General features: G+C 31.4%; 1 protein-coding gene across 1 annotated transcript in view; it reads right to left on the reverse strand.

The window, feature by feature from the left end:
* The window catches only part of LOC106466347 (signal recognition particle subunit SRP72-like), an 85036-nt gene that overhangs the window by 8576 nt on the left and 57178 nt on the right, over positions 1-19282 (reverse strand). The window contains exons 11-13 of the mRNA XM_022394341.1: positions 12422-12685; positions 8401-8535; positions 7860-7955 (exon numbers count right to left, since the gene is read on the reverse strand). Of these exons, the coding sequence (XP_022250049.1) occupies positions 7860-7955; positions 8401-8535; positions 12422-12685 (495 nt within the window). The remainder of the gene's footprint in view (positions 1-7859; positions 7956-8400; positions 8536-12421; positions 12686-19282) is intronic.

Below are 19282 nucleotides of genomic sequence, written 5' to 3' on the forward strand. Positions count from 1 at the left end.
AAATAATAAATAAACAATTTAAAAATAGTAAATTACAGTAAGGTTTTGTTATATGTATAATACATACTTAACATGTAAGTATTTTCATCTCTCCTTATCAATTTTTTTTGTTTTCCATTTTATCCTACCAAGTATGTCACAAGTATGTCATGATTATTTATGCTCTGAAATTATCAAAAAAAATTATAGGTAACACTTGCTTTCTAGGATCTTCCAACAACTTGACAAGGGTCATTTTTAGCAAAATCAACCAAACAATGTTAAATTCAAAACCTTACCACATCCACCATACAAACATATAGTGTTGTTCCAGAAGAGAAAAAAAAATTCACCAGTTCAATGGATCAAAAGTCATTTTTAGAGGTTAATATTCAATTGACAACTGACCCAGTAATTTTAAATTGACATTTTGCTCAAAACTATTTATTCTAGAGACATGTATTACAAGTCATTTTATTCTATAGTTTAAAAATATATATATTCAAAATAATTTTCAAAACAAATCTGCAAATTTCATCCAATTTACAATATTTCGACTTTTTACCTTTGGGTAAAAACCCTTCAAAAAATTCAAAATATGTCCATGGAAAGAGCAATGTCTTCATTTGCTGTAACAAAAAATTAACCAAACCCTTCCATTTGAAAAAACAATATTATGATAACACAACCTATCAACAAGTAGAACAAATGTTTTATTTGAATCAGATATAATATCAAGGCAGAAAGAAATAAGCACCTTTCAAGAAAAGTCACCCCCTTTTAAATAAGGGAACACTATTTATATGACACATGGAGATGTAAGATCTTGAATATTTTACATCCAATCTTAGATTCTGGAACTGAGTATGTTTAAGCCAGTAGTTTCTAAACTTTTTTCAATGAAAACACACTAACCCATTTACCTTGATTTGCATGAAATCCCTGCTACCACATTCAAAACATTTTTTCATAGCTTTTTTTTAAGTTCTTAATTACTCTTCATTTGGTGAAACTCTCGCAACACCCCTAGCACTTGCTACAACACATAGTTTGGAAACCACTGTTTAAGTATATTACTAGTGTAAAGACAGCACTAGCATCACTAGAGGGAAGTCCTGTAAGAAAACAGTATGTGAAGTAATACAAAAACATAAGTTTGGCTATAATCATCTACCAGTGATGTCTGTCTGACTTTGTGGGATAGTAACAATGATATTAATTTTTCTATTTTCAGACCACTGACCAAATCACAAAAGGCTGCAAAGACATGAGTTCAAAACAGCAACCAAAAATGTGAAGAAAATGCTTGAAAATAAATTTAATATTTTGCTTTTATCTAAGATTCCCAGTGGAAACTGGTGATGTTGAGCAGAAAATTAGATTTGGAAAACTATGATGAAGTGATGAAAGAGCAGAAGGAAAAATTTCATTCTCATTCTGGCCTATGCAGAAAAGATGAAACTTCCAATTTTCACTTTCTTTGTATTTTTCAAAAATACAAGAAAAAAATTAGTTCAACACCTTAAACTACTTTGTACAGTAAAGTATAAAACTACTTCAAAATGTCTGGATATTTAGTATGAAAAAACAAAACTACCAAATAAGAGAAACTGATTTGTGATTTTGAGAAAGTAATGAATACAGTAAGATGACACCTGTGAAGAAATAGGCTTCAAGAGCATTTAAAATGTTGAATTGGAGAGAAAGCTCACATGCAGAAGCGACTCAACCTGAAAGAACGGCTTGCAATTACAGAGAAGAATGGAACCCCCCTGCATCAAGACATCTCTGGAGCATTCTTGGAAACCCAAAAGGTACACACTGCATGAGTTATCACCAAAACCTACAATTGATTATTTCTTCTCTCATGCAAAAATTTAAATGGCAAAACTAAATGAGATCTGGAGTTAGAAAAAGGAATGGCAGATCTCCAGGATGAGGATTACTATAAATAAATCAAGCTTCTGGCTATTACTGACGGTGATGACAATTTCTTGGCACCAAGATTGTGAAACTAATGGACTCAGTCCTATTACCTGAGAGACAGTTGGACTGCTTATAAAACCATCATCCTAGGTGACTTTTCCAAGAACTATTCATTCATAATATATAATAAGGTCCAAGTCTTCTGTTAGGCAAGCTAAATGACATCCTTTCATTGTTTATTAGCACTCTAAAAATGGAAGTCTTGAGCACCTAAATTTTTCTACCATCAGTTAATCTTTTGAAATTTCAACAGCAACAGTTTTGCTCTGATTTCCTCCCTATAATAAAGGAAAAACTGCCCTATCTAAGAAAACCTAAGGACAATACAAAATCCAATGCAATTTTATCACATATTTGTCAGCAAAAAAATGGAGCTGTCAATGGAACTTGATAGTAACAAAAGAATAGACAAAAAGGCTGTAAATACAAGTTCACAGCATCCAATTCACTAGAAAATTTTATGAAAGGATTTAATTCTACAAGATGGCTTTTCTCAGCAAAATCATCTTTGAATATAAAATCAGTACAGCTGCTGAAATACTATAGATATGGTTAAAGTAATAACTAATTATTAAATACAACATCACTGGGCAGAATTGAAAATCTAGAAGAAACATGAGGTCAACATGTAAACTTGAAAGCAATAGGGCTACTGCCATGTAGATATTTTGGAGAATAACCAGCATTCTAACAGCAGCAAATACAACAATAATTGAACATAAGTTACACATATTACAAGCAATGGTAATAAATTCACCAAAAAAATAATGAAATCTACATTTTTATTTTGATATAAAACTAACTGAAAAAAAATATTCATTGAGTAATTTTCACAATCAACAATATTTCAAGATGTAAAATAATTCAGCTTTTTTAGTAAATTCACCTGCAAGGAAAATTGTTTAAAGATATATATCTTGCCATTATATTTAGAATAGACTTCCTTATAAGTTGCACATTAAAAAATAATAAGTCATCATGGAAAATAACATTGTAATAAACGAGGTGATATGCATGTTTTGCACATTATATAAAATAGACTTTCTTGTTTATTACTTTTATGCTTCTGTTTTATTAGCTAACATGAAAATGTTAATGAAAAGTTTCCCATGAATACTTGACTAACAATTGCATTTCCAAATACAAATTAATGGTCACTAGTGATTGAGTTCTACCAGAGAAATGAGTAGGTTTGTTTGAAGTTAAGCACAAAGCTACACAATGGGCTGGGCACAAGGGGGGGGGGGGTGTCCAAAATGAGTAGGATCTACCTTGAAAGTAAAAAGACTTATGCTTGTAAAAACTGATCTTATTTCTATAAGAAACATATATTGCATTCCTTTGAAAATTTTCAATGTATATCAAAATGGTTATATAGCTGAATAGCCATATAAATGCTGGATGGATAACATCCTGTAATTTCCTGTTACCATTTTTGGTTGATATCTTCCTTGAAATAACTTCAGCATTTAGTAGAGGGTCTACAGATACTACATCATTTTTTTTCTAATCCATCAAGCTTTAATTCTTCAAACTTACACTTTAATAAAAATTCAATGAGCTCCCTGTCTATCATGCCAAACTGGTTAACTTATTCCTGGCAGGCCAAAAAATCCAATATAACACTATGGGTATCATAAGGGTCCTTCATTAAAAAAACATTTCTTGGTTGTAAGTTTACTAACCAGGCAAAGAATGGTGTGAACAATCAAAATTTATCATCAAATCCAAAATACACCTCTATGAATAGTGTCTTCAATTTACATTTCTCTATGTAGTGTGTTGTTATATGTGTGTGTAGCACCAACATTCACACTATGCACTATCAACACATAGAGTCCAATATCAAGCAGCCAAGTAAAAAACATGTGTAGAATAGGAACTACAAACTACATATAAAAACTCTGTTTCATATATTAAATCATGAGCTACAAAACATGCAGTCAGTCTCCTCTTAAACTCCCTCACTATAGCAGCTTCTGAAGATATAAACATTATCTGGTCCACTTGTCTTATCTTCCTTCAATTTCCCAATCTTAAATCTTACCAGCTATGTTAATCCTAACTTCACTGAAGGATATCAGATAATCTTTCAGCAAAGGTGATCTACTTCCAGAATCGACTCTACACCATCTCTAGTAAAAACCGACAAAAGGAAATACCATTTACATGATCGACCATCTCATAATCATCAACAAAAACCCTCCAATCATCAATTCTAACATTCTGTTCCTCCTTAAAATTATTTCTTGCTGGTGTTAATATATTTCTCCAACCGTTCATACGCATCCAGTTTAACCAGTTCTCTAACGCTTCTCCAACTGTTCATAGGCATCCAGTTTAACCAGTTCTCTAGTGCTTCCTTAGACCTCTATATCTTTCATTCTAGCACAATGTTTAAATTTTCTGAATTAGTAATTCATTTCTTTAATTTAGCATTTGATTTCCTTTGTAAACCATTTGGACATATGTTTGGTATCTTAAGGTTCATATTAGAAAATGGGATAACCTTGATGGGCCAAATAGTGCCTTCTTATCCCATGGAAATGAAAAAAATACACAACAAATATAATTGTTTCAAGTAATAAAAGACAATTTCAGAAGAATTTTAATACTGTAATAGTTTGTATCATTTCAGAGTACATTATTCTCAAAAAATACAAAAATAATAACAGCTTGGAATATATTATTTTATTAATAATATTTTCTGATATTTGAGATTTCTGCATTTGACATTTCATTTCTAAAAACCAGTGAAAGTAATTCTCTTTCTCGAATCAGAACTTTGAGTTTCCAATTGAAACAAAATACGTGGCTGCTTTGAAGTGCTTTACCATGTCATAAATTATTTGTAGAATATCAAGTTGTTTTCACTGCAGAGTGCCAAGCTCAAACAATTGTTAAACATAAAGAGAAGATAATACCCCCAAAAATTATAAACTTTAGATTCTGTTGCATCAAGACAGTGTTCTGCATTTTTGTAAAACATGTTTTCTGAGATTACTTATTTTTACATAATCCCAAAAATTCATATGTTTAAGTCAGAAATTAACAGTTGTTTTTGTCATAAACGTTATATCTTATTTTTATATTTATTTCTGGGTGTTTATTAATGCTTAACACAACGTATTATATTGGAATTTACATGTATTATTGTTTGAAAAATATAGATTACCTTATTGCTCTCCATGCAATAAAAACAAAGCACCTTTCAGTTGTTTTACATTATAAACAGTGCATATATATGTACCTAATGGAATAAGAAAGTTTCTGCAAGCATTCAACAAGTATAAGAATTTTCACCAATAGTTAACACACTCAAGTGCAGATAGAAAATATATGCCTTTCAATCTATGCCAGTAAGTTACAGTAGAAAATACAGTGTGTTTGGGATATTACTCTATTTATTTGTGATTTGGTTGGAAAAAAAAGAATAGTTGACCTATAAGAGATGAAGAATGCACTTTTTGCAGTCAGTTTGTTTGGAGCTTATAAAAAATAATAATTACAGTAAGTGATGCATTATTTAAGTCTTTCTATTTATGATTTTCACACTTCACATATGTAGACTTGCTAAAGGTATTTGTCTGTAAGAAGAAGAACAATTTCTAGTGTTATTAATATGGGTAAACTTGTACTTGCTGTTGATTATTCCCAAAAACAATAAAAGAAAATTAGTATTGTAGAACATCTAAAAATGATTGTTTTAATATGTAATTATGTACAGAGTTTTTAACGGTAAAGAATTAGTAGCAAATTATCAAATCTATACTTATAAAATTCCTTAGATGTGTCATTAAACAGTTTCACTTTGTATATATAATAAAAACAAATGATGTAATTAATGGTGCTACTGAGCTTTCAAAACTTACACCTAACTTAAAACTTGTTTCTTTGGTATCATTAACTAAAACTGTCTTGAAGAATACAGACCTTTAATAAAGCAGGGGTATGTTATTTTTACACAAACAACAAGAAATAGAATCAAGAAAACACGTCAGAATCACAAGAAGGAAGTGCCATTTCCATGATTGATCATTGTATGACTAATAGTCAGCTGAAGTTAGCCAATGGATCAGCAGTGACAGTAGTGATTGGAGCATTTTACAAATATAGAGAGGTGCCAACAAATCATAACATGCCAATGAGTAAAGGATATGTCAGGGACAAAAAAATGAAGGTTCTGCAGGACATTGGGTGCAGTAGTGCATCAGTGAGAACCAGTTTAGTATCTGATAACCAGATGACAGGCAAGGTACGCCTGTGTGTGTTAACTGATGGTACAATGAGAAAATTTTCCATAGCAGAAATAAAGGTGGATACTCCATACTATGTGGGAGCAGTAATCAAAGTAGCCAATAGGAAAAAGAGCAAGCAAGATATGAAGCCTCTTAAGGTCTCGAAAAGTGGCATCCTGAATGTAGGTTCACAAGAGTGGGAGAAAAAAAAGTGTGGAAGAAAAACCCTTCTCTGCAGAAATTTTGAGGCAGTACCCAAGAGAAAGAGGAACAAGATCTATTGTGCCAGTATACAGAAAGATTCGGAAATACAGACCCTAGACAACACAAGATCAAGATGAAAACAAGGAATCTTGTCAAAGAGATGCCATACTGGAGACCCTACGATAGGAGAGACAGACAAAAAAAACTGTAAATGTTGGCATAGACTATATGAGAAGATTCAGTATATGAACCAAGAACAATCTTTGTATATAGTAAAAAAAATATTTTGTAAGTATTTCCCATGCAGTCTGAGTAACCCTACAAGGTGTAGTTGAGCTTGTACATGTACAAGTTTAAATTCCAAATATATTTCACCTTGCAACCAGAAACTTAGAAAGAAAAGCTATATATCTCTGTTCCCTTCTGACAGAAGCCATGCCCACTTTCAAAAGTAAAAATGGTGTTGATAAATGACAATTTTAACTTGAATGACATGCTTATAACCAATAGAAAGTGTTTTCCAGACAATAATCTCTCAAAGTTATCTTAAAACTGGTACAGAGTATGCATTTACAAGCAAGTCTAACAGCTACTATATATTGTTGAACTGTCCTCCACTAACACATACTATATAAATCAGTTTCATAGACAGTTAAATTGTACAGTTTTAATTTCATATTTTACTTAATTATGTATTTTTTGTTTTAAAATTCACATTTGAAGGGTTTAATGATTTTGTTAATATATTCTAAACTTCGCCTTGCTCTGCGAGGGTTACACTACTAAGCGAGTGCAAGAAAAAGTTGACGGAGGCTAACATGTCTCTGACAATAATTTTTGTTATATTGCCTGCAGCCACCCATTGATGTGTGTTGGCATAAATAATGAACAGTAAAGAACAAGAAAGGAAAATAAAACATGAAAAATAAACTGTAAGTGAAAATTCTGACCCACACAGTGGTGGGAATACACGATATAACAAATATAATCTACTTTTGCTTATCTGACAAACTTGTGTACATATATCACTATCAGAGAGCAGATATGGTTGCTCAAGTCCACCATATCCCACATCCTTACCACTGCTATCACATACAACATGATCAGACATAGCAAAATGGACTGTAATTACATGGTAAGGCTTCAAAATCATTTTATATAACTGTATTTTAGTTGAAAAACACAAGTTCATCATATTCTTACTATAAAATTTAACAATACATAAATATCTAACTTTAGTACAATTGATGAAGACCCTGCATTTAATTACTAAATGACAACCCAGAAACATTCTGACAAAAAAAGATTCTTGGGCTTGTAAAAGGCGCACACACACACACATACTCAAGTCATTGAAACTTTGCCTAAGAATACACTCTAGTCAAAAACTACAAAAGTCCATTTGTAAATAATTTGTTTCTGTTAATTAACAATAAAAAAAAAGTATGGTACCTGATTTTCCTTATACCAATTAATAGCATCTTGTAAAACTTTTGAAGCTGAGTCTTTGTCTTCCAGATTCAAGTACAGTGTCACCAATGCTGAAACCTAAAATGAAAAAAACATAAAACTTCAATCTGTCTCATAGCAATATATATATATATATATATATATATATACACACAGTCATTTTAAATATCATCTGTTCAACTGGTGCTTTCCATTTTTACTTTTGTCTCATTTTAAAATTTATTTAAACCCATCTGAAAAATTTGAATAACCACAACAGAAACTAGAAGTTTACAATAGCTTGGAAGAACTTTTATACAGATAGAGTTGTTAGACATTTAATTTAAAGTTCTTATATAACTTAGATTATTTATAAAATTTTCTGAGTGAATTTATAAGGATTGAATGGCATATCAGTAAAAAATCAGTTTCAATCAAATACACAGTTTTTAATTTTTAAGGTTTATAGAGAATTATCTAAAACCTAATATTACTGGTTTACATAAAACTGAAGACAATTAGAAACAATTTGAAGACAACTTACTATTCCTGGCTTATGAGATACATCAAGTGATTTCAGGATGTCACAAGCTTCATTAACATGACCTTGTGTCAATAACAATTGGACAAGTACAAAGGATACATGTAGTGATTCAGCAGGATTACTTGCAGCAAACCCCTAAAAACACAAACTCTGATTACATAAAACATCAAGCTGATGAGCAATTTTTTGATAATGTACTCTTGATTGTTTCTTCATATGTATGAACAACGTTTTATCCAACTGTTCAAGGACTGCTCTTGTAAAAATATTTAAATACAAAAATGTTTTTCATATAAGGCAATAACACTCAACACTTAGATCCTTTTGATCTAAGAGTAAGTTTGTGAAATAAGTACTATAAAATGTGATAAAAACAGCATAAAAAATACAAGCAATTACAAAATAAACCATTACCTTTGCACCACTGTAATAAATCTTTTCACAGACTTATAGAAAACAATAAGGTTTCATAAGAAAAATTACAATTAAATATCACTCCCATGTACCTTTTTCAACAAAGAAAACAATCAAATGAAAAAACAGCACATGAACAAGAAAATACAAGTATTTAAAGAAAAAACTGCATAGATAAACCTAAGATACAGACACAAAAAGACTTTTGAAAAAAAAAAAAATAAAAGTGTAAGAACTGTCTTAGTTTCCTTTCCAATTAACAATCATGGACATCAATATACGGAGGATTATTTGTACTTTGTAAGAACAATGTTCCAAGTCTTGGGGTGCCACTGTAACTATCTCTTCTTCTTTTTATTGCACTCACACTGATGGCCATGATCATTCAATATTGCTTAATGTCATAATTTATACTGTAGCATGCTTTTACCAAGGACAGGATGGTCAATCTTACACCACACACCTTGACAAACTTTCCACAGGCCCTCTATTGTTCATACACTTTGGTTTCTAAAATCAGGTTAAAGCAGACTAAAGGCAACAAAGTCCATTGGAAATACACTAGAGAACTTGTGGTCAAATAAGAAAAATAATTCTAGTTGCTTAACCCTTTTGATGTGTGCACATCATAAAGTTTTACAGTTACATTCAAAATAAATTAAATTAGCTTTATAGTGTAGTTTATAATTCAAAGTTTTATATTATCTAAGATTTAATTCCTTTATTTCAAAAGAATATTAAAAAAAAACAACTTAATCTCCAGTTTTGTTGTCATGTAATGTACAAACATTCAAAATTTTTAACTTTTAGTTTCTATAATTTGAAAAATACTAGACCTAGTTTTTATATGTATGACTAGACACAATATATATATATATATTACATTACTTACATGTGCTTATTTCAAAGTATCTTCAATTCAATTTTCTAAACAACCATGCGATCCCATGACAAAACTCATGCTCACTTTTGATAAGTTAGACTTGAGATTTCCAAACCACATGTACTTATTTTTCATCATTCATGTTTATAGCCAATAAAAAGCACTTATTTTAAAGCACAAGCCCCCAAAGATCATTTTAAAATTGGCAGGTAGCATTCACTGTGAAGTACAGCTAACTTCTGATAGTGGTGAAGCTGTTTCATCCTCTATGCCATATGCCATTTTTTTCTCACCTAGACAGATATTAGTTAAATCATACTTAGATTTTATTTTTATATTTTAATGAATTATGTATTTGTGTTCTAAAATGCATATTGAAAGATTTAATCATTTCTATATTATAACCCAAACTTCACCTCATTTCACAAGGGTTAATTTATTCCATGAGTGCAAAAATTTTAGCTAAAGGCTTGCATGTCTTTGCTGATAGCACTGTAACATGCTGTGATCTTCCTGTCATGGTGTGTGAAGATGAACAATAAACAGTAAAGGACAGACTATAACATTAAAAATTAACTACATGTGAAATGATAAAGAGGTGAAATTATGAATATAACCAAAAGAAGATATCTTAAGATTAATCCATGAATAATTAAAAGATTTCTACATATTGGTATTTTTTAATTTTTAAAATTTCATTGCATTGTCCATTAGTGATATGGTAGAGGAAATAAAAATAAAATATAAGCATTTACATTTCGAAAAATAGTTAAAATTCTGAATTTTCAAAGAATGTAAATCTAAAGAATTATAAAACAACTTCCAACTTTTTGCAATTAAACGAAATTGTAATTTAAGAAATAGTAATCATTATCTTAAGCTTAAGTCATCTTGTTAGCTGAAAAAAAAAATACAACCTAGATAATTTTGTACAAAAGTTCTTTGTTCAATTTTTGGATTTTACTTATTCAAAAATCATAATGAAAAACAAAGCAATAACTTTTTCCTAAAATAAGTACAGTCTAAAAATTATACAAATTAAACTTTCAAACAAACAATTATCATGCCTAATTTATTTTTTAAATATGTTTGCTGTTTCCATCAAAAATAAAAACATATAGCTGTTACTGAAACTAGCTGTACTCTTAGTAATAAACATTTCATTATGCTCGTTTCTATTTTAGAAGAATCTTTTATGTCTTTTTTTCCTGGGAAGAGCCTAATGATTCATAATATTCCTAGATAATGACAAAATACCTCATTATCATACATTCTACCAATAAAACCTAAAAATTATATTTTTTTTCTCATTTTACCAGTTTTAAGTTTTTGTAACAGCAATGATAATGCTATAACTGGTGTTTTTGGGTTAGCATAAGACAAATGGAGTTGTTATTCTCAACAAATATGTATTGACAATTTTATAAGAAAGCCAATTTAAAGCTTAGATTTAAATCCAACTACCAACAGAGAAAAGTTAAATTTGTAAAGAACTGCAAAATAAAAAATAACATGAAGTTCGTACTCAAGTTTCTCTTATTCTATATGTTATTTCCAAAATACATAAAAATAAAAAATACCTGCACTTTCAAAAGTTTAACTTCAAATAATATTTTTTTTTCATTACATTTTATCTTTTTTTGTGAAGAATTAATGTAGAATGAAAAACAGTTTTAAGTTTTCTAGGAAACTGAAATAATTAACATTTGATGATACCACTTTTTATACTAGTTTTCATTCAGTGTATACTTTAAGAAGTAATTCAGTTGTGTGCTAATTTAGTTTTTAATAACTACTAATATATTAATGAGTTGACAGAATCAGTTTATCACTTTTCCTGAACTTACTGCAAAACAGTCTCATTCTGTACTGATGATCATATTAACAGTTTAGCTAAGGTGGCAAGAGTAACATTCAAGTTAACCCTAAAGATACTCACAGGGATCAACTTTTGGTGATTGTGATGATCAATGATTAAAATTTCACAAAACTACCATTTTGTTGTATCACTAGTACAAAACATCTGTTGCCTAAGCGTAACCTCTGAAATGTACACCTTTATTTATTTTTCCAGTTTTACAAATGTTATGATGGAGCAAGTAATTTCCCAAATGTAAGAGACATGAAATCCTGCCTGGAAACCTTACATTAAATCTTGTTATATGTAATAATTTCCTTAAAATTAGTTTATTAGTCATGTACTGAAGCACAAAGTACTTATTAAAGTAGACAAAGCTGCTTCAAAGAATGCATACATCTATTGGATGATAAATCTAAAACATTACCATTAAAATTCCAAGCAAGTAGTTATATTTCATCTTTGTATAAAAAAAAAGTGAACATGTGTATAAATGGTATTATCTCACTTAATTAACGAAATTACTGAATTTGAAAAACTACTTTCAGAAAAAATCTGAATGTAAAGACAAGAGTCATTTCAAATTATCCAGGATACTAAAGGCCTTAGTATATATATACACAAAACTTAAAACATAAGAACAGTTGTGTGAACAATAAGTTACAAATATGTTTTCTTAATAAAATTCAGCAGATTTTTTTGAGATTCTTTAACCACACGGGTCATTTGAGAATTAATAAAATATATTTAAACAAAATATTAAAGCCAAGTTATTAACCTATAGTTAATCCAAAATATGGATATGTGAAACAATAAAAATAAAAAACATGTTAAACTTTTATGAAAACAAGAAGGACTTTCCTAACCTTTAATAACTCTATGGCTTTCGGAACTTGTTTTTCTCTACTGTAAATTGCAGCTTGAAGTAGAATGACATCTGAAGAACTTTCAGGGAAACTCTTTGCTAATTTATCTAACTGCTTACGACATAGATCTGACTGATTAGTGTGATACAATAGCAAACAATGATTTAGAGCTATTGCTTTTCGCTGCATGTTTGTCATTTTGGACTCTAGTCCATCTCCTGTTGCAATTTTAATCTTTTTCTTGGAATCAAACACATTCTGGTCCTAAAAAAAAGATGACAATAAAAACAAATTATGTATTAATTGATAATAATTACTAATCAATGAAAGCTACCTACGTTAAAATAAAGTTGACAATGAGTATAGTTAATGAAATATACTGTTCTTACTTATGAAGATAGAATGTATTGTTTCATCAGTTGGACAGCTTTACTAACATTTTTATTGATAACAATACCATGTCACAATTAATGATTTTGCAGTTCACTCTACTTAAAACATAACTTTATTTTTATACGTGAATATAATTTACCTGCAAAAAAAAGAAAAACTTGCTTAATTGCTAAACTACTAAACTTCACTGATTGTTTGTTAATAGGTATAATCTTCTAAAAATCATATATATTTTAAACTAGTTATTGCTAATACTTACTTTTTGGGTTCTGCTTAAGATCAAAAACTTAAAATTTCTATTTAAGTCTTACCATTTGGCAAATTAAATACTTGTTAACATGTATCTAATGTCAGGATGATTCATAAGTCCATTAATAGGCAACCAATTCTGAAATGGAATGGTAAAGGAAAATAATTTCAAGGGGTGTGGGCCTATCCTGTAACAATATCATTGAAGTCCTATACTATATCCTGTTGAAATTTTATTAAGAAGCACCAAACACCCAAACTGACAATGAAAAAGGCATTTACTATAACAAATGAAACCTTTTAAACCAAAAATGTCCAAAATCACTTATTGAGAAAAACGGTTATTGGTAAAACTTCATATGAAGCTGTTCCACAGAAGATCAAAATCAAACCATAGCAGAGATTGTTATACAAGCCTAGTTTTAAGGTCAGACTTTTACATAAGAGATCATTGCACTCTTAAAGGTTCATAAAGATCAAAAAGCATTAAAAGAAAAGCACTCCTACATAAGACAGCACACAAGCACTGTTCTTCAGATGCTCCCAAATCATCTAAATAATGGCACAGGTTTCATTGCAAGAACATTCCATCATGGTTCTATTGAATGGAGTGTGTCATCAGAATGCCTGGCTATTGCTAGCTCATAAACCAAACAATTTCCAGGTGAATGTCATCCTTCATATCAAATGAAAGTAAATGTCAGTCATTACTGAGCACTGCAGGTTTATTTATGCACATATGGAGCATGGTCAAACCCAGAATAGGAATCTGTGGTGAGAATGAAGCCATCATATTGGCATTTGTAACATTGGGCAGCACTTTATCTGAGCACTGCAGGTTTATTTATGCACATATGGAGCATGGTCAAACCCAGAATAGGAATCAGTAGTGAGAATGAAGCCATCATATTGGCATTTGTAACATTGGGCAGCACTTTATCTGAGCACTGCAGGTTTATTTATGCACATATGGAGCATGGTCAAACCCAGAATAGGAATCTGTGGTGAGAATGAAGCCATCATATTGGCATTTGTAACATTGGGCAGCACTTTATCTGAGCACTGCAGGTTTATTTATGCACATATGGAGCATGGTCAAACCCAGAATAGGAATCAGTAGTGAGAATGAAGCCATCATATTGGCATTTGTAACATTGGGCAGCACTTTGATTACAGCTACTGATAATTTATAATAATTTCATATTACTGTCAGGTTGATATCTCATCTGCATTAATGCCTACACTATTTTGGTAATTTTGGGTTTGGAATATTATATTTATTATTATCTACATTTCTGTATTTGGCATCTTTGGTGTATGATACATTTAAAAAAATTGAAATTGACTTTGAATAACCTCAGTGACACTGTCAAAGGGTAGACATATAACATTCCATCCCTTTCCATTAATAATCGCTTCCTTATATCTTGCTGTTTCTCAATTATTTGCTTTGTTAATATACTTCTAAGTCACCTGGTATAAATAAATAAACCTTAACTATTACATAAACATTTACAAAAATTTCAGTTAAAATTCTTTATACAAGCTCAGTCTCCAGTTTTTTTTTTTTTATAGTTGTGTATCAGGTGAAAGTAAAAATTCTAAACCTTTTCAAAATGATAAGAAAGATATCAGGAGAGTAAAGGAATTTGTGCACTAGCCATCTTTCAATATTTAGAGTAACAAAAACCACAACAGAAAGATAGGACTTATTGACACAAAACAATTTTATTTTAATGTGAATTTTTGTTTAAAAAGTTGGAAATAAATATCTTTCATCCTTGCTTATCTTCACAATACCAAAACTAATCAACAAATACCAAGACTGGATGTTTAAGATTAACCTTTACTCCTAATTATCACTAGAATGTTAAATATACAAAATCTATGTAATGATGCAGTATCTACAGGCACAACACTCACTCCAGCCAAGTTTGAAGGATGGAGTAACACTGTTATGATTCTGTACAGGACAGATCGTTTTGGCTCAATCTAGGATATTGCCAAAGCTTTCCATAAACTGCAATGACACTATTCTTGTCTTTGAACAAATGTAAAAACTGTTATGTTAAAATTAAAAACAGCAGCTTCATATCTACTTTAGATTAATCAATCAAAAATTGTAAAGTTATTGTTGTTCTTGTTGAAAAGACAAAACATATAGTAAACAAAGGGGGACTGCTATGAAACAAATTTCCACTTGTAGGTTAATACTGCAGATATATTATTATTTCTTATAAATATACATATTTTTTTATAATTTTAGTGGTGAATCATTCTTTACAGCTACTAGATGGAAACTGATAAATTAAAGGCTTATGGAATATAAAGCAGGGAATGATGTAATGGTCTAAGATGCTGTATTTGCAACTTCAAATTGAATCTTATTTTTAAATATTTTTAAATTAATAATGAAAACAAAAATTTGAGCTATCTGTTCAAAATATTTCACATGAACAAAAATAGCCATGTAAGAGTAAAGAGGCCAAAGGTTGGTACAGACCACCATATATTTGAAAAAAACAGAACCCACCAAGGTAGGAAGACTATGGATGCTAAGGCAGTGATAAGAGATTAGCTTCATACTGTAAAGAAAGATGAAAATATCTGAGGTGGTGTGGATATTCATAAGAATCTGTATACAAACTCTGGGCCAAAAAAGTGTGAAAAGCCTCTGGTGATGCACAGGGTACAATATCTTTAAAGGAGAGTCCCTGGCAAAGGCACAGATTAGAGACACATAGTATAGCTTCAATCAAATGAGGGAACAACAGATCTTAGGCATAAAATACCTATAAGCTTCCCAAAATGTGTAAGACAGGATCTGGAGGGTGTTCACTGCCTTGGTACACTTGTGTCAAGTTATTGACAAAGGGAACTCCTAAAATCTTAGTCCTAGCTACCATGCAAACTTATGCACCTCCCAAATGGAACTAAGGGTTAGAGTGCAATTCCTATTAGAGGCAGAAATGCATGCAAACACTCAGATTACAAACATCTGACAACATTTACAGTAATTCATTCATATAATCTATTGAGGACAGTTTGGAGTTGCTGTTCTATGTTCTTCATATTCTATGACCAACAAGAAATTTGAAAGTCATTGACATAGAGGCTGTTTCCAACCGTGTGAGGAAGTTTTTCAGTAATAACATTGATCTTAATGGTAAAAAGTGTGACACTCAAGACACAGACATGAGGTTCTCCAAGTACCTGTGTGAAGGATTGGGATAGTGTTTACATGTGGGTATTATTATTAAATTGCATGTGTGTGTGTAAGTGCATCTTTTTATGAAGCAAGGTAGCAAAAAACCACATAGGAAAGAGTATGTGACCACCATAACACCAAGAGGAAAAACCTAAAAACTTGACATTTTGCACCCACACTAAGTGGGCCCTGAGAGTGTGCAACCAAGTATTATTACTAATCCATGTGTACACGCCCATCTTTTTACAAGGCAAGCTAGAAAAAAAAACACATAGAAAAGAAGTGATTCTATGTTACAAATAGAAATCAAAGACACACACACATGTATGTGTGCATGCATGCACATCTTAATGAGACAAGCTAGCAAAACCACATAAAAAAGAAGTGGTTTCTTATGTAACAACTTCTAATATATAGACAAGCCAGTGCATTTGGGTTACAAAGCATTTCAACAATGGCTTTTATGTCATGTTGCTTAGCAAGAAAAGTATAAAGGTTATACTTTTATGCTAAAATGGGTTCAGAATACATGCACTGACACAGTCATCTGGAATAGATCAACCTAATGGCCCGAGCAAAGCTGGGTACTTACGCTAGTTTGTAATGTAAGGAATGACTTCTTTTCTATGTAGCTTTTCACTACCTTGCCTCATTAAAAAAAAAAAGATGTACACATGCATGTTGATAAGTAATAATACCCAGGTGCACACCCTCAGGGTGCACTTAGCATGTGTGTAAAATTTCAGGTTTCCAGGTTCTTTCCTCTTGGAGCTATGGTGGTCACACACAGATACACCCTTTTATTATTATAGATAGACAACTAGTTCAAAAAAGAAGGTGCAGTTCTTTCAGCCTATGTCTTGATGGCCAAGAAGGCAGGTGGAGGTGCTGGAGTTGTAAGCAAGACATTCTCTCCAAGGGTTTTAAAAATATCCTGTAAAACAGCAACTTCTTAGTCATTGGATTACAATGTCAAAATAGAAAGGGATGTATATTCTCCATTCACTTTTCAAATCCTGTCTCCAGCATCTTTGAAACTGGCAGTAGAATAGATGTTGGATGTGACTTTAATCCAATATTCCTTCTGGCTTTGATGTTTAACCTGCTGGGTATGTCAATGAGCCTTCTAAACAGCCAAGAGATTGATTAGAGTGGGATATCAATAAAAGATATCCAAGGTTCACTTCTGAGCCTTCTATGCCCACTGGCAGTCAGTTCTTCAGCATGGACAAGGATACTGTGAGATATGTGAGAATGGTGAAAGTGGGCCGATCGCCAGGTTCCACTGGGATAAGCAAAAGGGGTGGCAATGAGAGTGATCAATCTCATCGAAGGATGGACAACTACCAAGAAAATTAGGGAGGGTTAAAGATGGACAGATTAATGCTAATAAATGTGTAACTCAAGGGATGGAAATAGATAACTTCTACAATACTGAAGAGAGAGAAGTTGTAATTTCAGGGTAATGCTACACAAATTAACCCACATCAATATTTTCACCACCCCAGAATAGATGTCTCTTTATGTTTCCTAGGATCACGACAACTAAAATTGTCAAGGTCTTGATCAAATTCTTCTTCAGGAAACAGGTAAGAGAAAATAATATCGCTGCATGGCTAATGGAAACATGGATGGCAATAGGCTTCATAGGTGAAAAGAGATGTGCATTCATGCAGGTCAACCAAAAGTACTACTCCTCCATGAACCCATTACACATTCTGTCTTTTTTGTATAATGAAAACTTCTGAATAGTGAAATTATCAGTGGTTCTCAAGAAAGCCTCCTGTAAAGAGATATATCCAAAATAATAAAAATCAATCAAAGTCTTTATGTCATCTAAATTAGAATGTTTGTTTTTTTGTGCACAAGGATGCACAATAAACTATCTGTTTTCTGTCTTCCACGTAGAATCACATACCCAGATTTTAGCACTGCAAGTCTATAAACTTATTGCTAACCCACTGTGGGACAAATCAGAGTGAAAACCTTGATATTCCCATTTTATCATAATGTCTATCTAGAATTTATAAGAATTCTAAGTGGCAAACTTTTTTGTTTAGAATTTCTACCGTTTCTTTTTTATATATATATATATATTATGTCTGTTATTTTCTACAGATCTTGTACTGGATCAAATGAGAGCAGGTCCCTATAATGTGGATGAGTTTCGAGTAAGCATGAGTGAGATTGAATAATAATCCTGCAGATCATGTAGAAGGTACTGATTCCAATTTCTCACTGGTATTACTGGTAATTACAATGAAGGGGTAGATGCTGGTTTATCTACATGTTGGTACATGGCAAGCAAAAAACCTTTAAATGATCACAGAAAATTGTACTTCTTTCTCTTCAGCCACATTATCAAAATTCATAGGGGTCAGATGGCTGGTTTCTCAACACAAAGGCACACAGTGGTTTATCTGTGCTCTATGGGGAATTGAGCTCTGAATTTTAACTCTGCAAGTCCAGAAACTTAGTACAGACCTACTCGGTGACAAGATTGGTGGAAACATGAGCAGTTGACATAGTGTGACTCCAACCTGTTGTCAGGATTGTAATGGTCTTTGAGTGAAAATTAAATAATATGACAAGATATTTTAGAGTGTTGTGATGGATTTATTATTATATATTTATTTTACTATTAACGTTTGTTTAGATAAGAGTTTATATTTAGAAATATGCATAGCTTATAGTGTTAAATATGAATTGCAAAACTCCCACCTATTCTCTAAAGTTGCAGAAGATTTTTGAGTGTAAGAAACAACAATAAATGTGTGTACATAAACGATAGTGTTAGCATCAGTATTGTTACATAAAGCTGAAAATTCGAGAAAGCCTCCACACGCCAATATATATATCTATAACCAATGCCACGTGCCAAAAAAAAAAAAGAGTATCTATTATTGGTTTGCTATAGTTGGTGTGCTATATACTTCGGAAGCTATAATTTTGATGATGATTAACGCTTATTAATTGGAAAACTTAAGACATTTGACCAGGAACATTTATAA

The sequence above is a fragment of the Limulus polyphemus genome, unplaced genomic scaffold (assembly GCF_000517525.1).
Source record: "Limulus polyphemus unplaced genomic scaffold, Limulus_polyphemus-2.1.2 Scaffold2232, whole genome shotgun sequence".
Lineage (NCBI taxonomy): Eukaryota > Metazoa > Arthropoda > Merostomata > Xiphosura > Limulidae > Limulus > Limulus polyphemus.